The 24303-nt window shown below is 37.1% G+C and overlaps 1 protein-coding gene across 8 annotated transcripts in view; it reads right to left on the reverse strand.

The window, feature by feature from the left end:
- rapgef6 (Rap guanine nucleotide exchange factor (GEF) 6) overlaps positions 1-23270 on the reverse strand; it is a 112542-nt gene extending 89272 nt beyond the window's left edge. For 4 of the 8 annotated variants that reach the window (XM_067375481.1, XM_067375479.1, XM_067375480.1 and 1 more), the window contains exons 1-4: positions 22824-23270; positions 9813-9883; positions 9150-9206; positions 7024-7107 (exon numbers count right to left, since the gene is read on the reverse strand). In XM_067375481.1, coding sequence (XP_067231582.1) covers positions 7024-7107; positions 9150-9206; positions 9813-9883; positions 22824-22928 — 317 coding nt within the window. In that variant the 5' untranslated portion in view covers positions 22929-23270. Of the gene's footprint in view, positions 1-3615; positions 4052-6215; positions 6294-7023; positions 7108-9149; positions 9207-9812; positions 9884-22823 lie in introns of those variants that run through there. The other 4 variants (XM_067375486.1, XM_067375485.1, XM_067375484.1 and 1 more) reach the window with 3 other exon arrangements.
- Between the last annotated feature and the right edge of the window lie 1033 nt (positions 23271-24303).

Consider the following 24303-nt stretch of genomic DNA (forward strand, 5'->3'; position numbering starts at 1 on the left):
TGTGTATATTAATAAGCCATATAAATCATAATAATGAGCCTTTAATATATAATACATTGCCTAATCAGCGCTCAAGTGCACACATAAAGCTTGCTGCGGCGCACCGGAAGAAGTAATGATTATGAATGTGTCGTGAAAAAAAACAGCATGGAAACTGTCTAAACATTTTAATAATTTATTGATAATGATTTCTGTGTTTTTGGCTGCAGAGATGAAGTCGATGATGCTAACTCATCATCTTCGCAGTAGTTTACGTCATATGCACATTACATAATCTGAGAGTATTTGTTTCCACTTGAATTGGTTTGACAATCGCTTGACATTTCAAGCTTTATATAGATGTATTTCTCATGTCTGTGAGTAAAGTGTACACTGAGTTTTGGTTTATTATTTGACGCGTTCACAGAGAGCAAGACGGCAGAAAGCGCATCCTGTTTGTTCCCTTTACAGTTTTGAATGGTGTATTACTCTTACCTGTACGACCAAAAATGACGGTTATCAGTAAAGTGCACTAAACTTGAATATGCACCTAATAACACCATCGAAAAGAAAGTCATATACACCTAGGATGGCTTGAGGGTGAGTAAAGCTTGGGGTAATTTTCATTTAAAAGTGAACTAATCCTTTAAATATGTTGGTTTTCCATTTGAATGGTTTAATTAAATTGGCTATATGTAAGAATTTTCATGTATTATTCATTTTTGTATTGCCGATGTGTGAACAGCTTGTAACAAAACTTAAAAAACGAGACTTCCTAGGTTGTCTATGAAAGCCTATGTAGGCTGGTTTTTATGTGAAAGACTCGGGAAAATCAAATGGATGTGACATTTACTCACGCTCCCGTGAGCCTCACTTTCGTTCACATGAAATTAATGCAAATACAATGTTCAGGATAATGCCAAAAGAAAAAGTTTTTACTTCTAAACAAAGAACAAAAAATAAATTTACTGTGAGTATATCAGGGCATTGAATCACGTTCAGTCTCTTGTACGTTACGTGTGCACGAGTGTGAGCACGAGCAATAAGTTGCTGGCTGCAGTTCACATAACAGCCACCGGTGTCGCTAATAAATTTCTGAATTCTACATATAGACCCTCTGGGACCTATTTTAACGATCTAAGCGTATGGTCTGAAGCTCATGACGCAGGTGCAATTAGGGTGTGTTAGAATCCACTTTTGCTAGTTTAACGACGGAAAAAATTGTCAGCGCTCCAGGTGCATGGTCCAAAAGGGTTGTGCCTAGTCTCTTAATGAGTCACAGGTGTGTTTTGGGTGTAACATGTAATAAACCAATCAGAGTTTCATCTCCCATTCCCTTTAAAAGCCAGGTGTGCTTGCACCATGGCGGATTTGCTATTTACATAGCAGAATTTGCATGCGATTTGAACGCTTCTCCAGAGGGTTAAAGCCTTGTAATCCTTTTATTTTTAATATTTGTCATGTTTTTGTGCTGCTGCATGTCCCTGTGTGTGTAATAAGCATCCACCTATAGGCGCATATTACTAACGCATCCTTTAAATAACAAAAAAATACTGCGTCATTGACTTTAAACCAGGTTTTTGTTGGTCAATAGCGCAGTCGTTTTCAGTTGCCTCAACACGCCAACAATGCTCATGAACACACCTCGTTTTCAGACCAGCTCACCCAAGGGTGAACAGATGGACGCAAGTGCATTTGCTATTTAAACAATGTGAAAATGATAACTGCGTCAGGCTGGAACTAGCAAAAAATACATACACCTGGAGCCGGGTGTGTGATAGGGCTTTAAATCTGAACAATTAAAAGGCATGTCTAATCAATTGAATTCATACAACTTCAGTATTATAATAATCTATTAGATTTTTTAACAACAATAGGGCTTTTTTTTTTTTAGAAATTTCTTGTTGTATGTTGTCAGGTTTATTTATTTATTAATTTTATGATTTTGTACAAATTTATTTTTTTATTTTTTGGCAAAGTGCTGCAGAACAGAGGTTTACTGTTTCAACTAAAACATGGAAGAAATATTGTGTGATATTCCTTAAATATATTTTTAAAAGTTTTAATTGTATTGCTATAATTATTAATAATATTTTTTAATACTTTGAGAACTACATTACTGTACACTAAGGCTGGGTAAAAAAAAAAAAAAAAAAAATCTCGATTTAACGAACCGATATCGTTTCTTAAATCCCAAGAATCGATTAGTCTAGTCTGTTTTCAGTTGATGAATGAGCAGAATATGTAGCTCCTCCCATCCAATAAATCGCAATAATCTTTGTGCTTCGTTACTTTTGTGAAATATGAAGCAAAGTCTCAGATTTCAAATGACGTCCATCTTATTCAAAAAATAAATACCGTTTTGGCGCTGTTTAATGTGGCGTGACGGATCGCTTGCAAGCATGTCATCCTCTCCTCCGTTTTAATACCAGTTACAGCGAAATTAACATGCATGAACATCTGAAGGCATGTTAAAATATAAAGTACAACTTACTGAAATCCGTATCATGTCTCGTGTAATCGCTCAATCAGTGTTTCAACCTCGGAAAGACTCAATAAAACAGCTTTAATGTCACGTGACGTCACATTTACCTCAGAAAAACATTCAGTGACCATAAATTCATTAGTCAGCTAGAAAAGTGAACTCTAGAAAGCAGCATTCTGATAAATATAGCTATGCACCGTTACATATTCATTATAATTTTTAATGTTCTTCAATATTTAATGCATGTTTGAATAAATCAGTTATGACAGCTGCGATTTAAATGTTTATATTTAAAAAAAAACAAAAAACGAATTGGAGTAGAAATAAGATTGTCATTTGAAACTTTACTTATTATAATATTAAAATTTGCCATGTACTGTAACTGATATACTACATCCAAAATAATCATAATCGAATCACAAGCATGTGAATAGAAATCCAATCGAATTGTGAAAATTGTGTCAATACCAAGCCCTGCTGTACACTGTACAATAACAAAATATTTGTCATAATAATGTAGCAGAGCGAACTGAGACAACATGTAGACTCCAGATTTCAACAGCAGTCTTTAATATTCAGACAAAAACTGCAAAAATTCTGTGACTTTACTATAAATTCAATTATGATTTTTATCGATTCCGTGGTTCCATCTGTGTTTTCCACATCATGGAAATCATAGAGCCCTAGTTTACTAAGTGATCAGATGAGCCATTTTTCCTGCTTTACCACAAAACAGGTAATGTCCATTGATGAGGAGGAACCAAAAGTTCAAGAGGGATTCTTTCACACGAGACGAAAGAAAACACCCAGAACACCAGTGGGGAAAAAAGTGAAAATCTAGTCATTTGTGCAGTACCTACATGAGCACATCTTAAGTTTCATATAAAGGCATCAAAACGTGCTCAACATCAGCAGAAGTGAGAGTCAGTGCTAAAACTTCCTCTTTCTGATACTGAAGATGTGGAAAACACGAGCCATTGATGACAAAAACGCGTCTCCATGTCAAAAAAAGAGTGCTGACACTGAAGCCACAAACCACCGGCAGCCAGTGATTGTGCTGGACACCGTTAAAACAACACGACACGTGAGATCAGCCACGCAGATTTGAGTTCAGAAGGCAGTGAAGTCATAGTAAAACCGCTGTTACTCACAGTGAGACGAGACAAACGACATGATGCCAGGAAGACAACAGCAAACGAGTGAAAGCTTGAGAGGTTCGGCTCACTCACACCTCCGTTAAGAATGAACGTGCTGCTACAGGATCCCGATGACCTCCGGCGAAAGAAGCTTATCCATGAAGTGAGGAGTCGCCAACAGCTTCAAGCCACTTCAAGCCCGAGAGCCAAAACAATGCAGCCAAACCGGTTTAAAGCATCTGAAATATTCCCACCTTTACAAGATCACCCAGATTCTTCTGTCCCGGTGAGGAACGATGTCTTATTTAAGAGAAATCATGATTTCCATGCTTTCAAACATCCAAAAATGAAAAAAAGAGTCACTCTGAAATCCTGAAAGGAAACTGCTCTTAAATGAGCAAACTTCCCAGTTCTCCTCTGTGGTGTTGATTGTGTGTGCGTGTGCATGTGTGTGTGTGTACGGGGTCTGGTCACAGGAGTGAGGGCAGCTTCCTGTCTGCATGCGTTCATGACACACACAGCTGGAAAACTCTATTGGCACGAGTTCCGCATTCCTCTTTCCCACTGACCCCTGCAGAGGTCAGCAAACACACAGGACACACAAACACACACACACATCCCTTTATGTTTCAGGACAAGACACACCCACAATGAACACAAACACTGGAGCCACGATGCTTCATATATGTGAAAAACAAATCAAACAACGTCCTGGTGACTGTTGTTACGCAGAAGATCAAATCCTTAATATTGGACTGAATCAAGGACTAATTTGAATATATATCAATTGTGAATATTTTAAATGGTTTGAAGACTCATTTTCCCACTGCTTTCTTCTCTCCAACAGTGCATTTCAGACTGAAGTTTACACGCAAGCAGTTCGTGATCCAACTGTGTTTTCAGCATCTCAGATAGGCTCAGTTCAGTGTGAATGCAGTCAACTCCATATTTTTTATTATTTAAACAGAGAAGAAATGCAGAAGAAATCTTTCAAATCTTTCACTTGTAGTTCAGTTTTCTTGGTTCTGTTAGTCCATTTGTAGTCTTTGGTCCGTGTTGCGTTCATGTTTCAGTTGCACTACACCAGAGTTTGGGTCTCGCTCCTCTTGTTTGGTGCGTGCCAGAGTTAGGATGACACACTTATTCAAATAAACCACACTAACAGAGCAATCAAACCAAATCTGCCAAGTGTGAACACGTCACATTGTCTGACTCTGGTTCGAATATATAAGGCTGAACACCACAATCTGCAGTTTCTGACATTTTCGGTGCGTGAGATTGTCCTGTTTTGTTTTTGTCGGTATGCCGGAGCATAAGCTGTTAAAGCTCCGCCCTCTTCTTGAAAGGGGGCTGGGATCACCAGCTCATTTGCATTTAAAGGGACACACACAAAAATGGCACGTTTTTGCTCACCCTCCAAAAAGTGGCAATTTTGACATGCTATAAAAATGTATCTGTGGGGTATTTTGAGCTAAAACTTCACATAAAGATAAAGTTTTTGTTTGTTCTTCACATTTCACAACAGACTGTTTTGTGAATTATTCTCAACATGCTGGTGGTTTTTCAAAATATCTTTCATTGACAGATGAAATTTTGTCCTCGGAGGCAGCGCAGGTAAGTACACTTATTTTTAATCCATCACACCCGATGTAGACATCAGTGCTTCCCACACATAGACTTTACTTGGTCAGGCCGCCCAGGTATATTAACGGCCGCCCAAGTATATTTTTGCTTTTATTATTTTTATCCTCATACTTTTATATGCGCGCAAGATAATGAAACTATTCGCGATCGATTAACTAGTCGTTTCGTACCTGTTCGTTATATGTGCGTCAGAACTGTTTACTCTCGCTGACATTCCCACGGGCGCCGTATTTTGCACAGTCACAAGGGGGCGCTGTTGCACGTTCTACAAACTCGCTCAACAGCGCTTCAGAGTGATTCTCAATCATTGAAAAGTGCAGATTTATGCCAAGCGATTGCTAATGAACTCAAGTTGATGAATTATTACTTCATGGCCTTTATATAAAACGTTTTCGACGATTGTTAGAATCTGAAGGATCAGCCTGCAATAGTACAGACATTTCAAAATAAGAGTCCCGATGTATTTCGGGCTTGTTTATAATTAAAATTCACATGCTAAGTTTTTTCTTCTTCTTTTGGGCATTATTGGTATTTTGGTTACACAATAAATTGTATTTAATTTGATTTCCATTTAATTCATAGTAAATTTTTGTAGTCTCCTCACAGGAAGAAAAGACTAACATTATTTGACACATATATTATTCATTTTATAAATTTTACTAGTAAAATCTGCGTCCCATTCACTGAGAGAGACACTATATGACAGCAAGGAGAACATAGGAAAAGGAGAACCATTTAAATGCTGTAATTTTGCATAATTTACAATGCATAATAATGCATAATATTAGTATGTAATTAAATGTAATAGTACATTTTTGTGCCGTGGGTACCACCGCAAGTATATTTCAAACCTGTGGGAAGCACTGGACATGGTGTTCGTGTGTTTGTAATACACGTCAAATCAGCATTTAATGCTATTAAGACACCAAGAGTATCAACGTTTGAGTGTTGCTAATAAAACCAGTACATACCCAGTTGTTTCAATTCCCTCTGCTGGCATCTGACTCGGACTCAAACATACGGCTTTATCACAGCGTTTGCTATCTCGAGTATCAAAACACATGACATGCTGTAAAGGAGGGCGTGGATACGGCGCAATGAAGTTAGTCAATCACAGCGGTGGGCATTTACTTCTGTTTCTAGAAGAGGTAACGCCCCTCAAATTGAAAATGAAAATTATATTTTTTTCAAATATTGGACCTTTTATCAAACTAATCTCGCGAAGCATAATATAAAAATCTAAAAAATGCATTTCACGGCTGCTTTAAATCTTAAACATGACATAAATGCTCCAGTGTTGTCACTTGTTTAGCTCATATGGGCATTTAAGCAGGAAGAGAAATAGTTGCTATTCCAGCCAAACCCAAATGCGGTAAAGTTTGCAGATTGGTTTCTATGAGAGTTAGCACTCTAAAGCACAACAGAGAAACTGCACCTCTGAATTCATCCCCTTCAGAGCAGCGCTGCTAACGATACCAGAAAGACTCAACTATATACACTGAACTAGCTACAGATAGTTAGTCGACTAGATCACAGCAGTAGTTGGCAGATGAACAGTTGGCCGTGCCTACTGAATATACTACTAGTTAACATGATTTTTTTGAACAATAAGGAAGTCTCATACTGGAATGAGGAAAGAGAAATGAGAGGCATGTTGAGGAAGTGAAAGCGTTTGAGACTGATAAACACACACACATATCAATTCTATGACATCATCACATGCCTGATTTCACTTGTCCAATCACACAAAAAGGCAAGTGTGCGCGGTGAGGTACATACCAGCATCGTGCCAGATACATGTGCTCCTTCACCAGCACTGAGCCCGACAGCAGGACGTACCAGCATGTGGAGATGCTGTCAGCACTGGAAGACAAACACAGGACATGACATCAGCATCATGACATCCCAATCCATCACATGTCGTTCATATGAAGGACCCTCGACATGACGAATGCTGCAGTATCATTGATATACTAGTAGAGTTCATGTTAATATTTTGAATTAGACTTTATTTTTATATTTTATGCTTTAACTAGTTAAAGGTTTAATTATGTTTTTGTCATTTTTATAAGTTTTTACTTTTTATTTTAGTTTTTATTGACAGAACAGCAGTTCCTTTTTAGTTTTTCACCTCTGTTTGGCTTAAACTGGAGGCGTTTCAGATTTCCTGTCTCTGCGTTCTCTCCATACTTATGATTCTTTGCAGCCTTTTGTCACAGCCTACAAACACTCTGGATCCCAAGCCGGAAGTAACTCACTCCCGCCTAAACGTTTACTCAAACAGGACATAGGCTAGTGTGTGCATGTCAAAGTCATTCCGATTGAAAGCACCGGCGCATGTAAACACCATATCGGATTAGATAATGTCAAAATCAATATCGGTCGATCACTTGATTAGATAACGTCTCATGTAAACAGTCCACCGAATCTTTCAATCGGAATGACAAAAAAGTGCACATGTAAAATTGACTAAAAGTTTGCTAAGAAGTATTTCCTACTAAAGCAAGGTGGTATTTGACTCTGGTTAAGCGTATCCATAGCAGACTGGTGCCGTGGCCTTGGATGAGGACATGCCCAATGCATTATGGGTGTTGAAGTTTTCTTAACTATTTGGCAAAAAGCACCGATTTAAACTTTTTACTTTAAAAGCAGCCAAGTTTTTTTTGAAAGCACATTTTGCCAGTAGTTTACCCCTTTAAGTTTTAGTTTTCAGCTATTTTAGTACTTCAAAAAAAGAAATGTTGCTTTGGTAACTAGAAGAAATAAAATATGTTTAAATGCTATTTCATTCATTCTGACTTATTTACACTGTTGAAGAGTTGGATTCTCATGCTAAACAGCGCCAAAGTTTCAAAACACGAGTTGGACGTATGACGGAGTATTTGTGTGCCAAATGACTACTTCGAGTTTTTTTCTAGTATGGCCATTTATCACTTAATAAAGGGCGTAATTCCTTGTATAGGCTCTTCTTCCTGACACACACATCACCCAGAGCCAGAGCAAGATCACGCCAATCAACGTGTTTCGTTCGGGATACGGAAGCCGAGAGATTTTTCAACGATGGCTGTGTCCCAATTCAGGGGCTGCACCCTTCGAAGGCTGCATACATCATCGGTCTCATTTAAGAAAAATAATTGTTAGATTGCAACGTAAGAAAGAAATTACAGTATTTTACACCTCATAATGAATATGAGTCAATTTTATTATGGTTACTTTTCTTAAATATGACATCCTTGATGACATATTCTGCCTTCAAATGCGACCTCCGGAGGACACAGCCTCTGAAATGAGACGCAGCTCCTGTCAACAGAGGAGTTTGTTTTTGGTTGCGAGGGAAAGATTGCCTTTTCAGCTTCCCAAAGAACCCAGCGTTAAGGGAACGGAGGATGAAGTTTGCTTTTCCGAGGCAGCAACATAGTTGTGCACGTATGTTTGTTTGTTCCCGGGATTTCAGTGATGAATACGTCCCAGTTCAGCACAGGATTTGCAGATTGCGTGCGGTGAGTAAAGCTGCATCAGATATCTGTGTTGTGCAAGTGCATATAATATAAACAACACAAATGTTTTTGTTCCCTGTTTATTTATAGTGATGTCACCATCTCTACGCAGAAGCTGCTCTTTAGCTCCGCCCACAGCACTGACAGTAGACACGCCTCCAGGAGCTCGGCTTTTTCCGGAAAGACTTGGTTTAGCCAACTATCTTTTATAAATATAACAAAACTAAAGACTTTTCGGGGATATGAAGGATGCATTGTTACTCTATATGTACTCAAGATCAAAGTTTTTTCATTTAACATTTGTTTCATTTCAAGTGATGAAGCTCTTTTTGTGGTTTTAGTGTTAGTGTTGTTTTCTCAAACCCTTCCCCACAGTCCCTGTCATTACAAGTTCAGAGAAGCACTTACTAGAAGAGAACGTGGTTCGCATCATACCGCTCATATCTGGCCGTCATGCACATGGACCTGTAACACAGAGAGACGTTTAGAGAGGCAAATCTCTTTTTTAAGAAATTAATACTTTTATTTTTCAAGGATGCATTAAATTGATCAGATGTGACAGTAATGACATTTACAATCGTACAAAAGCAGGATTTTGCTAAACTTTCTAATTATCAAAAAAATCCTGAGAAAAATGCATCATATTTTTTGTTTCTACAAAAATCTAAAGCAGCACAACAGTTTTTAACATTGATAATAATCATAAATGTTGAGCAGCAAATCATCATATTAGAATGATTTCTGAAGGATCATGTGACACTGAAGACTGGAGTAATGATGCTGAAAATTCAGCTTTGATCACAGAAATAAATTACACTTTACTACATATTCACATAGAAAACAGCTGATTTACATTATTATAATATATATCACTGTTTTTACTGTATTTTTTACTGCAATGTGACACATCAGTCCATCCAACAGTGAACACTGTTGATTTAAATTATTATTGTTACACAATATGGCATTTCTTTTTATTATCATTCGATTTTTTTTTTAAATTGTCCTAAATTTTGGGTTGCAACAATTGCAAATCTCATGTAAAAAGTGTCCAGTAGGGGTCAGTCTCACCTGAGCTGATGTTCTCTGAGGTGCGACAGCACGTCCATGTGGTACAGATGAGCGTATATGATGTTCAGGTCCTAAACGAGACAAAAACACACATCAGTGAGCCACACCTGCCGTTCTCTTCGCTCTGGATGCACAGGTCACAGGTTTGTTCACATCGTGATTGGCTGATAGTGACTGGATTTTCAATGTTTAAAGTGACCCTGCACCAAAATGATGGTGTATATTACAGTAAAACATCAATAGTTTAGTTGTATTTAGTTGCATACTGGCAACCGAACCGTAATGAAACAGTGACCCTAAAAACCGAAAATGTGAACCGTTACACCCCTAATATACATACAGTAAATATAGCAGATGCGAGGAGTCCCAGTTTTCCTGTTTGTCCATGTGACGTTCGGCATAAACATTTTGAAGCTTGTGACTCAAAATCAAAATCGAAATCAAATCATGAAATTTGTGTCAATGCCCAGCCCTACAAAGCAGTGAATTAAGAAAGCACACTACATATTTTCTGAGAGATGTGATGCTGACCTCACTATATCAACACCACAGCTGAGCGCTCCTTCAGGACAAACATTTATTTGTTCCACATTTTAGTGAATTTTGAGTTTAAAAGGTGCAGCATTTTGACTTGTTTCTCTGGTTGATATGACGATGCGCAACACTTCATCAACTCATGACTGAACAGAGCGGCCACTGTGCACTTCACTACAAAACATCCATTCAGAGACGTGAACAAACATCTGAACAGAAAACAACATACTATCATTTCATTCAGTGCCTTAAAACACTTACATAATTACACTGTTGTAGACTAGAGCTCTGGGCCATAATTAATCTTTTTTCATCGCTGCAAAACAAAAAACATGCAAAAAGAAATCTTTGATGCAACGTAATAATGGTGGAATCGACATTTCACTTTAATCGTGAGTTGTAACAGAGCCCCGATTTCTTCAATTTCAATTTGACCCAATATACCAACTAATAATCTGTGAAAATATCATGGTGCACTTTGAGATGAATTGTTAGCTAGGTTTCCTCACAGGCAGCAGTTCAGGGGTTAAAGTCTTCTCAATCGATGTGATCAGCAGAACAGGAAGTGTTTCAGAAAACGCTGAGCAAATGCTTCGGTGAGCCGCGGGCCACAGGAGCAGAACTACTGCGCCGAATGGAATGAGAAGCAACAAATGCAAATCACACACTCTGTACATGCTTTGACTTGTTCAGCATGCCTGATCCCACAATGCACTGCATCAACACACACTCGGAGCAATGATCAGGAGGTGTCTTTATTAAGGATGGATCAGCTCTGATGGTGTCAGTATCGATAGATATAATTCAGATCACAACATAAAGCATGCTGGTTGTGAATCGCAGAACTGGGCCACAACTACCAAATTATCATAAAAAAAGTCACATCTGAATACAAGTTGCAGCAGGTCAAAAGTGCAAAATTGTTGAGAGAGAGAGAAAAAAATTTGCATTATAATTACATTCAGAAATAAAATACCAGTACATAAAATGGAACGTTGAAATGAAGTCTTAATTTATCATATTAATAGGCCGTTGTGTGATAAATAAGTGTTTTCACACTCAACCAAGTGAAAAAGGACTCTTTATGTTCACACTGTCCCGAAAGAGGACTCGGACACCTTTTTTAACCATTTAAAGGGACAGTTCACCCAAAAATGTACATGACTAACTTCTTTCAGACGAACACAATCATAGTTATATTAAAAATATCCTGGCTCTTCCCAGCTTAATAATGGGAGTGAATTGTAACCTAGATTTTGAAGTCCAAAAAAGTGCATCCATCATCATAACAGTAATCCACACGGCTCCAGGGGGTTAATAAAGGCCTTCTGAAGCGAATCGATGCATTTTTGTAAGAAAAATACCCATATTTAAAACGTATTAAACTATAATCACTGTCAAACGGCAACGGCCGTACACACGTTCACGAGAGAGTCAAGTGGAAGGGTGACCTCTGACCTGTTTTATTTTTTTCCAAATTTGGTTTCATTTTTTTCCAAATGTATTTTATTTTTATTTTTGTTTTGGACTCCATTTTAATGGTTAAATTACATTTTAGTAATCAAAAATCAAGTCTGATTAACTGAAATCATGAAAATTATATAATTTAACAACAATTCAATAAAAGTTTACCAAAAAATGACATTTTTAGGGCCCTATGAAATACGTTTTTGTTTTTCTCAAATTCCATTTTATTCTTTACCAAATTTTGCGTTTTCTGTTTTAAGTTGTCTGGATTTAATTAACGGTTTAATTAAATTTTAATAATCAAAAATAATGTCTTATTACTAGGGTTGCAAAGGGGCGGAAAGTTTCCGGTAAATTTCCGGAAACTTTCCACGGGAACTTAACCTGGGGAATTTTGGAAATATTCCAATTTGGAAACTTGGAATTTATGGGAATTTACGGGAATTTACGGGAATTTACGGAAATTTACGGGAATTTATGGGAATTAACTGGAAATTTTGGGAAGTTTATACAGATTTATAATATTTATATAAAATGTATCATATAAAAACAAATATAAACATTTTATGTGTCCATGTTATGGACTGGGGGAAGCAGAGTGCATGCAGGGGGTGTGGCCTCAATATCCCTGCAGTGAGTCATGTGCTGTGTGAGGAATGTGAATGGTAAAAAATTAAACTAAAATTGCATTAAATATGATTGTTTTAACCAAAATTATGTTGCAAGATGTTTTTTTCAACAACATTTAAGTACCCTGTTATAGGCTAACCTGCAATTTTGCAAATTCCCTGTTTATTCCCATTAATTCCCGTTAATTCCCATTTATTCCCGTTAATTCCCATGGAAAGTTTCCAGCTTTGAAAATTCCTGGAATTTTGCAACCCTACTAATTACTTGAATTCATAAAAACAACAAAATGTATTAACTTTTTAAAATTAATTTGTATGAAATGTTTTTTTGTGTGTTGTTGTTTTTTCCCAGAAATTATTTGTTGTGTATTTAAATTTTTCTGGCAATCAAATGAAAACATTAATTAAATTTATCTTTTAATCATATGAAATTAACTTTTTTGTCAAACAAAGTGCTGCACAACAGAGCTTTACTGTTAAATTTAAGACATGGAAGAAAATCATAAAGCCCTAGGCTTACGAATAGTGATCGACCGATATTGATTTTTTTTTAGAACCGATACCAATAATTTACGTGTTTATGTGCCCGATACCACCACTGAACTGAACAAACCATTTTATTTATATCACTCCCTCCTGCATAGAAAACAACACAAATCTTATTTATACACCAATAAATAGAGGGGTCTGAAAGTGTAAAAAAATAAAAAAGTGCTCTGTTACTAAACTGTTTTTGTTGAAAATTAGTAGTCGTTTTATGTTAATTTTAATCTTCATATTACAAAAAATTATTTTATTTATAAAAAGCATCAGCAGCAACACTAATGTGAACAATAAGCAAAAAATGTAGAATGTCAAATGTTTTCAAATGGAGCACATAAATTAAAGACAGGAGTCATATCGACTTATATTTCATTTTAAACTACAGTTTTAGTAGATTTATAAGCTGTTTAATAGACTAAAGAGAGAAGAATAATTCGCTGGATAATATTAAATAACTGAATAAGATGTTCTCTGGAATACTGGAATATAACAAACAAAATATCGTAGTTTATTGCATTTCTCAACTGGTATGTTATATCAGAATTATTAATAATGTTTTTGTTGTTCTAGATAATGAAATATCTGCTGACAGAGCACTGTTTATCTATGCATTTACACAGAGTTTTTACTTCCAACATGTGATCGTTCATGGCTGTATTATTTAATTCATGCAAAGTTACATCTTTATTGCTACAGAACATGACAGATTATCTCACGTGACTCCGTCAGCTTGTCTATTTTTTAGAGACGAGCTGCATAAACTAGCTACATATCAGGCATTTATGTAACATCTAATTTGTGCATTAATGGCTGTTATATTAAGTAAAGTTTACTAATTACAGCAAAGCACGCCGTTACCTGTGCACGCCGTTGTGTCGTCTCCCCTCAGATGCGGTGTAATGGCGATCCTGTGCGTAATTCTCAAAACACCCACGATATCCGATTAGTAAAATGCTTAAATATTGAGGGAAATATTGGTAGATCGATATATCGGTCGATCTCTAGTCATGAATTAGAAGTCTAAAACAAGAAGTTTTAAAGAAAAATGTCGGAGGATTTCGATGTAAGAGAAGAGGAGCTATGTCCCACATTATTTTGTAAATTATTTCTGTAAGTTGTTTATCTTTTGCACAAAACATTTTTTTTCTGCATCCATATCCTTGCACTATAACACACATCCACCTGTACTGCATTTATTTTGAATTGTTTTTGTCGAATCATATTTATTTATTGCACGAGGCAATGGAAAATTCAGCACAGAAATATTCATAATTCAGCTTTGCTGAAAATACATCAATGATTGTTGATTCTTCAAATATCTTCTTTTGTGTTCAGCAGAACAAATAAATATTTTTGGGTGAACTGTGCCTTTAAAATGTCCCTGAAATTAAACACCAAATGAGGACAAATAAAAAGCATGCAGTAGCTCTTCACTCACTGAAAACAACACCATATCACAATAATGCAGCACTGAAACAGTGTGTGAATGATGCAGTGCTCAGCTGGAGCTCATCATTAAGGTCTCTATGAATGATGGTGATATTTCACAAGAGCCCTAAAGCCTGAATTACACAAGAGTTACAAACACAATCAATCACACTCAGCTGACTGAGAACGGCCGTCAGGAGCGTTTAATGTGCCTCTGAAGAAGCATTTCATTCATTCACACACAATCACATCGCACACGTGTCTTCTGCTGAAACTCTGCAGATCAAACAGGGCTGTCTTTAACCTTTATTTTGGTAATCAGCTGATTGTTAAACAAATTGCCTTTAAAATTAGTTAAAATACATATAGGCAATAATATTTGGTTCAAATAAAAGCAAATAATCATACGGTTTTAGAGAACAATAATACATACTATATAAACGATCATCTTATGTACAATATGTATTACATAAAATGGCTGCAGAGGGCGCCAACGGGCGCCATGTTACACTTTACAGCAGATCAAATCCTTTTTTAATATTGGCCAAATGACATTTACTTCAAATGTCCACTTAATATTTAATATTTGGCCACTTCTTTATGATGTAAATGCTACAGCCACTGTAATAACACTGCAATAACTAACCCCAACATCAAAACATGCAAAGGGTTTTTACTTTTATTTTGAAATTGTGATTAACAGTTTGCATATTTAGAAACATATCGATGTATTCTCCTGTGTTGGCGTAGATTTATAAATGCTTCAGTCTGATGAAATGGCGCACATTGAATGATTCTGAATGGTGTTTGACTGCACTAAAAACCCTAGAGCGAGTATCTAGAGCAATCGTGTGGGTTTGGGCCCCAATAAATTGTAAAATATTGAATGTTTTGTTTAACAGCGTGGTTTTTCATCATTTTAACTGTCAAGAATTGCTGAAGTTCACCAGAAACATACTCTGAAACTGGTGAATGGTTCATGATCAATAAAGCCTGATGCTCAAAAGAGCCGCTCACATTCCCAGCATGCCTCGAGATCAAAACAATGCCATACTAACATTTCAGGTTTGACCTCATTCATGTTCTTTTTGTCTATTTCCAGCACATGGACGTACCTGAGCTAGTGGCACTGTGGTTCAACCCTCGATCTGACGCGTGACTAGAGCTGTCACGGCATTAAACAATCAATTATTATTATTATCAGTAGTTATAAGGACCGTTAAATGAATGAAAACAGATTTTTTGGTTGAAGAAATGCTTTATTATAACAAACTTGAAATCATGTGTTTGTTTTGTTAATGTCTAATCAGTTAAATTTAATAATTGACATTGGATTAGATTAACAAGCTTCAGAGCACAAATGAATCAGTGTATCGAATCATGATTCGGATCGCGTGTCAAACCGCCAAACTGCTGAAATCATGAGACTTTGGCGCTCCGAACCGCTGATTCGACACGCTGATTCATAACGCTCCGAAGCTTCCTAAAGCAGTGTTTTGAAATCGGCCATCATTATATAAGTCGTTATTTTGGTTTTTTTGGTGCACCAAAAATATTCTCGTGGCTTTATAATATTAATATTGAACCACTGTACTCACATTAACTGATTTAAATATGTTTTTAGTACATTAATGGATCTTGAGAGAAGAAATGTCATCGGATTTGATCAAAAATATCTTAATTTGTGTTCTGAAGATGAACAAAGGTCTTACGGGTGTGGAACGGCATGAGGGTGAATAATTAATGACAGAATTTTACATTTTTGGGTGAACTAACCCTTTAAATGTTTTTTTTTTTTTTTATGTTGAATTCTTACAAATAACCAGTTACTTTAATCAGTCACAAGCAGGGTTGCCAGATTTTCACAATAAAACACACTACTCAAAACTAGCCCAATTGCGTTTTGGGGGGATCCCCCGGTAAAAATTGCACTCCAGGCAGTAAAATTCACATTTCTGGCGGGGTTCCCCTGGTAAAATTTGCATTCCAGGGGGTAAATACCACATTATTTGAATTTGCTTCAACCCGCGAACATGAAAAACAACCCGCGCCCGGTTACATGTTAAATGTCGCTCTCAGTAGGGTGGGCGGCGTCTGGATGTTCACTAACAGTACATCACTGGTCAAGTAGTTCAAACTACACCTCTAAGCGAAAAAAGAAAAAGAACTGAGTATATCAAGGCCTAAAAACACGCTGAGTGGCACTTCACTGGTTTCTGAAATGTTGGAGGCAAACGTTTTGAGTTTTTGTCTCTACATAGTATTTATATAATTAGTTTACAAAAACCATTTACTTTCTCATATACCTATGCATAAAAATAAACTCTTTTGTTTATGCAATTTAAGAAATTATATTTGTTTTATAACCATTGCTTTTTTTAACAGACAGTCATGTTGTTTCATTGATTTGCAGTGCTTGATTTGGTTTACAGATGCTTTTTTGCGCCCTCTTGAGGATTTAGGAGACAAACCAGTACCTTTCAACTGAAATATGAATATTAGGAATATTTAAGTAAAAAATTTGAATGTAGTTTTTCACCCTTATGACGGCCCTTGAGCTTTAAACATGGTGAATACAAGACATCACTGTTAGCCTACAGAGACACATTCAGTGAAATTGAGCATGGGATCATGTGATTTCACAGGTGACAATTAGTAAATTAACAAACTTTACTAAATTGTCATCAGTTTACCAGTCGCAGGACTCGTTAAGAGACCCCTGAGACTGACCTAGTTAAGAAAGAAGTGTGAAAACATCAGATCGATTCAGTGATGTTAATTAAGAATAAAGCGTGTCCTGCGTTCATGAGGTCAGGAGCTCGACGGGTGTGGGCCGCTCAAACAGAATGACTAATGGGCTGATGGGGTTTCTGAGCGTCCCTGCTGAGCACAAACTGACAGATTCAGAACGGTGAATAACTCATTCAACATGAACCCAAAACACCTTCAGTCTCTCTCAGATGAATCCTTCAGGTAAAGAGCATCACTCTCAGGTTGTGTTCGGTTGAATGCTGTGGATCGTTCGTGTTCGCAACTTCAGAAGGTGTGACTGGATAATGCTTGTGAATGCCATTTTCATGTTGCAATCTGGCAATTAAGGGTGTGCTTAGCAGGGCCGAGAGGGACAATCCCCCCAATAATTAGAAATGGCCAAATTGTATTATTGAGAAATATTGTCCAACATACGCGAACAAACACAAGAGCCTCTGAACGTGAACACAAACTTGCTTTACAATGAATGAAGTGAATCCATGTTAACCATCTAATAAAAATATGAACTGTCTGTATTCATTTTTTCAGCCGTTCACCACATCTGAGCACAAAATCAAACTCCCATCAGGCAAAGCAGCTTGAGGGACGAGGTGGGCGGCATAATCCTATGGAAATTAAGACAGGGAATATTTGTTTTGCTCTCTTACGTAATGCTCGACACACCCATCTGGAAACGTGCAATCAGAGCACTGAGAGCTGGTGCAGTTTGTGTTTGTGAGTCTGATCCCCGCCCACACCTGGAGCAACGCGCAGTATCTGTAAACACACACTCGCTGATCCGTGTCCTGTCAGACCCGCTCGGACCGCTGGAAGTGACCCAGCAGACAGCTCTCAATGAAGCACAGATGACCACGGTGCTTGACAATAACTGGCCGGGAACAACGTGGCATAGTTTTTGGCCAGCTCACGGTCTCTTGTGCTTTTGTTTCCACTGAAAATTGCTTTTAATGCCATGCAAATGCAAACCTTTGATTTTCTGTCATTCTTGTAGTTGCGGATCCTGCAGACGTCACGAGAGCATGTTATCTAGCTGGTTAACACGGATGAGTGACCGGACAAACAACAACAACAAAACTGTAACTGATGAATCCTGCAATAAAACCAACCTTTGCACTTTGAACCGACATTTATGGAAGCTTGTTTCTGCCATGAAATAAAACTATTTAAAAGGTAGCTGCAACTTTTTCCTTCACAATTCGCACTTTATCTCACAATTCTGACGTTTTTCTCTCACAATTCGCACTTTATCTCACAATTGACTTTTTTCCCCTCACAATTCTCACTTTATCTCACAATTCTGATGTTTTTCTCTCACAATTCTCACTTTATCTCACAATTCTCACTTTATCTCACAATTCTGACATTTTTCTCTCACAATTCTCACTTTATCTCACAATTCTGATGTTTTTCTCTCACAATTCTCACTTTATCTCACAATTCTGATGTTTTTCTCTCACAATTCTCACTTTATCTCACAATTCTGACATTTTTCTCTCACAATTCTCACTTTATCTCACAATTCTGACGTTTTTCTCTCACAATTCGCACTTTATCTCACAATTGACTTTTTTCCCCTCACAATTCTCACTTTATCTCACAATTCTGATGTTTTTCTCTCACAATTCTCACTTTATCTCACAATTCTGACATTTTTCTCTCACAATTCTCACTTTATCTCACAATTCTGACGTTTTTCTCTCACAATTCGCACTTTATCTCACAATTGACTTTTTTCCCCTCACAATTCTCACTTTATCTCACAATTCTGATGTTTTTCTCTCACAATTCTCACTTTATCTCACAATTCTCACTTTATCTCACAATTCTGACATTTTTCTCTCACAATTCTCACTTTATCTCACAATTCTGATGTTTTTCTCTCACAATTCTCACTTTATCTCACAATTCTCACTTTATCTCACAATTCTGACGTTTTTCTCCCACAATTCGCACTTTATCTCACAATTGACTTTTTTCCCCTTACAATTCTCACTTTATCTCACAATTCTCACTTTATCTCACAATTCTCACTTTATCTCACAATTCTGATGTTTTTCTCCCACAATTCGCACTTTATCTCACAATTCTGACGTTTTTCTCTCACAATTCTCACTTTATCTCACAATTCTCACTTTATCTCACAATTCTCACGTTTTTCTCTCACAATTCGCACTTTATCTCACAATTGACTTTTTTCCCCTTACAATTCTCACTTTATCTCACAATTCTGACGTTTTTCTCTCACAATTCGCACTTTATCTCACAATTGACTTTTTCCCCTTACAATTCTCACTTTATCTCACAATTCTCACTTTATCTCACAATTCTCACTTTATCTCACAATTCTCACTTTATCTCACAATTCTGACGTTTTTCTCTCACAATTCTCACTTTATCTCACAATTCTGATGTTTTTCTCTCACAATTCTCACTTTATCTCACAATTCTCACTTTATCTCACAATTCTCACTTTATCTCACAATTCTGACATTTTTCTCTCACAATTCTCACTTTATCTCACTTTATCTCACAATTCTCACTCTCACAATTCTGATGTTTTTCTCTCACAATTCTCACCTTATCTCACAATTCTCACTTTATCTCACAATTCTGACGTTTTTCTCCCACAATTCGCACTTTATCTCACAATTCTGACATTTTTCTCTCACAATTCTCACTTTATCTCACAATTCTCACGTTTTTCTCTCACAATTCGCACTTTATCTCACAATTGACTTTTTTCCCCTTACAATTCTCACTTTATCTCACAATTCTCACTTTATCTCACAATTCTGACGTTTTTCTCTCACAATTCTCACTTTATCTCACAATTCTGATGTTTTTCTCTCACAATTCTCACTTTATCTTACAATTCTGACATTTTTCTCTCACAATTCTCACTTTATCTCACAATTCTCACTTTATCTCACAATTCTGACATTTTTCTCCCACAATTCGCACTTTATCTCACAATTCTGACGTTTTTCTCTCACAATTCTCACTTTATCTCACAATTCTCACTTTATCTCACAATTCTGACGTTTTTCTCTCACAATTCGCACTTTATCTCACAATTGACTTTTTTCCCCTTACAATTCTCACTTTATCTCACAATTCTGACGTTTTTCTCTCACAATTCTCACTTTATCTCACAAATGACTTTTTTTCACAATTCTCACTTTTTATGCCATTCTCACTTTATCTCACAATTGACTTTTTTCCCCTCACAATTCTCACTTTATCTCACAATTCTGATGTTTTTCTCACACAATTCTCACTTTATCTCACAATTGACTTTTTCTCGCAATTCTGACTTTTTTCTCTCACGATTCTGACTTTTTCTCACAATTCTGACTTTTTCTCGCAATTCTGACTTTTTCCCTCGCAATTCTGACTTTTTCTCACAATTATGACTTTTTCCTCTTAATACTGACTTAGAGATGCACCGATCGATTGGCCAGCGACCAGAATCAACCGATTTCCCGCATGATTGGCCAGGATCAGTGACCGGCCGGTCAGTCTCACATATTACAGATTCGGAGCAATCCGTTTTGTTGCCAGCAGCACAGGCTATAATGTCAGCTGTGCGTTCTCGCTCTCTTCTCTCCGATGGCAAAGTCACACACACCCGCCTCCTCTCTCTCACTTGTCTCATTCGCTCCGGTTAAATAGTGCTTGTACCGCACATAATTTTAGTCATTCCCACAGGTTTCACGCTCACACCAAAAGCACGCGCACCACTGATCTATATAAGTGACGCGTACAAGCCGCTTCTCAGTCTCAAACAGCTTGTGAGTCACAAGTACCAAAATGAGTGGCTTACTGCGCTTAAACAGTCAAATACATACAAAATGCTCGTCTTGGCAACATTAAATAGTTGAGACAGAGAACACATGCTGTGTAACAGTATATTGGGTTTGTGTAAAAACTCTTAAAGTGACAGCTTTGTTCATCAAAGAACAAAAGACAAAGAAAATCACTTTCTGCTCTTTGCTCTTGAAGTATTATAACTTTAATTATAAGCATTAATCTGTATTTAATTTTACAATGAAGACTGTCCAGTGTTATTTTACATGATTACTTTAACCTCTGTAGTATTTCTGAATAATAACCTACTGCCCACCTGAAAAACATTTCTTCTATTGCATTTAATTATAGTCTTGTTTGCAATTTGTTTATTTGCTTTTATTTTATTACTGAGTTTTTTACTTTTTTTTTTTTTCATGAAAATAAAACTGTTTGAGAAACTTAGATTTTTGTTTGTATACTGTCAATTACAGTTCTTAGAAAGAAAATGAATCAGAATCGGTGAAAATCGGTATCGGCAGATCACACTAACAAAAAAATATTGGAAATCAGAATCAGCCAAGAAAATTGCAATCGGTGCATCTCTAGTGAGTTTATATCTCGCAATTCTGACTTATTTTTGCAATTGCGAGTTTATATCTCTCAATTCTGATTTTTTTCTCAGAAATGTGAAATATAAACTCGCAATTGCGAGTTATAAAGTCCAATTCTGAGGGGGAAAAAATACTTTAAAATAGTTTATATCTCACAATTGAGACATTATAACTCGCAATTGTGGATTTATATCATGCAATTCAGAGAAAAAAGTCCGAATAGCGAGTCGTAAACTCACAATTGCAAAGAAAAGAAATCAGAATGGTGAGATAAATAGCACAATTACTTTTATATTTTTTTATTTTTCATTCAGTGGTGGAAACAAGCTTCCACAGATATTAAAGAGGTCTTGGGTCAAACTTATAGCAGGTTTTTGATAGCATGACCCAGATTTACTAGGAAAATCAAAAAATGTAATCAGGAAGAACATTTGTAATAATTCACCACTAGTGTTGTCTTCTTAAAAACCACAGAAATAGTGTTGCTCAGCTGTTTCTTCAGCTTTGATCCAGATGTGCATCTCAGCCTACAGTAACACACACTAGAAAGAGGTCATGGCAACACTGTCATGCAGTCTAGCCCGCCAATACCAGCATAAAAACACAAACAGTCTTCCCTCCAAACATCTGCATACAGCAAGAATTATTAGGATGTGTCCCCAAATCTACTGAGCAGCATTTTAGCCACTAAATGAGGTCAAAATCAGCATGGTTTTGCGATTATGATGACTTTCTTGGTAAGCACGTGAGGTAGACGGAGAGGCCCAGAAACGCTGTCTAGTCAGTCAGCTCACTAGGATTTGAGACACAGCCCGCATCTTAAACTGCACCGCTGGAATGACTTACATTGATTTCTGTCATTAATAAATGACTTGAGCTTGATAAATGAAAATTTTTTGAAATATTTTCACTGTGAGCAATAGTTTACTGATTTTACTACTGTACTTCACCGAGGAATCAGTCTGTGGACTAGTTGAACATCTGTCAAATAACATCATAAAGAATACAAAAACATCTCTTAGTGACCCAAACCAAACAATTAGCCTAAAACAACTACTAAAGACACATATTATTAACACTAGTTCATGAATCTTTGCTGAATGAGTCCTGAATCGAAACTAGTAAGCTTTCATTGTGATGATATATGAGAAATTGGCGCGTGTAATTAAGTTATTGACATTATAAAGTTTCTCCCAGTCATGTCTGCTCCGATAGAGTATTTCTGTGGGTGTTTTTACCTCAGCAGTTCGTCGTGTCGGAGGAGTTTTCAGCGCTTTCTTCAGCGATAAATCCACTGAGGAATTCATATTAAACTCTCTGATTTCCGGAAATGAAAACTTCATGTATTCACGTGTGTCCTTAACATAGAGTAAAATATGAAACTGAAATGAAATAACGTAAAAATCCCATCATGAACCTCTTGAAGATTCAGAGAAATCTGGCATTGATTTGAGTTAGCCTCGGCTAGCATGTGAAGTTGAGTGAAGTCGCTGTTAAAAGTGTTGCTGAAAGCGCGAAGCAGAAAAAGCGAAAGGTGACAAAAAACAATCCTTAATCCCTGGGACATTTCTCCATTTGTGAAAGTAAAACATCAAAAATAATCAGAGGTTCGTATGATCTTCCGAGCAGAACCGTCCAGCAACAACCCATGATGACTGAACATCAGCCCAGAGCCCGAGCCGCCTCAACTACACTCACATGACTGCTGCTGTAGACCAGTGTGTACTAAACTACACTGAGAAACCAGTGCATACTAAACTATCACTGGGACCAGTGTGTACTAAACTATCACTGATCACTGACAAACCAGTGCGTACTAAACTACACCGATCACTGACAAACCAGTGCATACTAAACTACACTGATCACTGACAAACCAGTGCGTACTAAACTACACCGATCACTGAGAAACCAGTGCATACTAAACTACACTGATCACTGACAAACCAGTGCGTACTAAACTACACCGATCACTGAGAAACCAGTGCGTACTAAACTACACCGATCACTGAGAAACCATTGCATACTAAACTACACCGATCACTGAGAAACCAGTGCGTACTAAACTACACCGATCACTGAGAAACCAGTGCATACTAAACTACACCGATCACTGAGAAACCAGTGCGTACTAAACTACACCGATCACTGACAAACCAGTGTGTACTAAACTACACCGATCACTGAGAAACCAGTGCGTACTAAACTACACTGATCACTGACAAACCAGTGCATACTAAACTACACCGATCACTGACAAACCAGTGCATACTAAACTACACCGATCACTGTCAAACCAGTGCATACTAAACTACACCGATCACTGACAAACCAGTGCATACTAAACTACACTGATCACTGAGAAACCAGTGCGTACTAAACTACACCGATCACTGACAAACCAGTGCGTACTAAACTACACCAATCACTGACAAACCAGTGTGTATTAAACTACACCGATCACTGAGAAACCAGTGCGTACTAAACTACACCGATCACTGAGAAACCAGTGCGTACTAAACTACACCGATCACTGAGAAACCAGTGCGTACTAAACTACACCGATCACTGAGAAGCCAGTGTGTACTAAACTACACCAATCACTGACAAACCAGTGCGTACTAAACTACACTGATCACTGACAAACCAGTGTGTACTAAACTATCACTGATCACTGACAAACCAGTGCGTACTAAACTACACCGATCACTGAGAAAC

The sequence above is a fragment of the Chanodichthys erythropterus genome, chromosome 22 (assembly GCF_024489055.1).
Source record: "Chanodichthys erythropterus isolate Z2021 chromosome 22, ASM2448905v1, whole genome shotgun sequence".
NCBI classification, from domain to species: Eukaryota; Metazoa; Chordata; class Actinopteri; order Cypriniformes; family Xenocyprididae; genus Chanodichthys; species Chanodichthys erythropterus.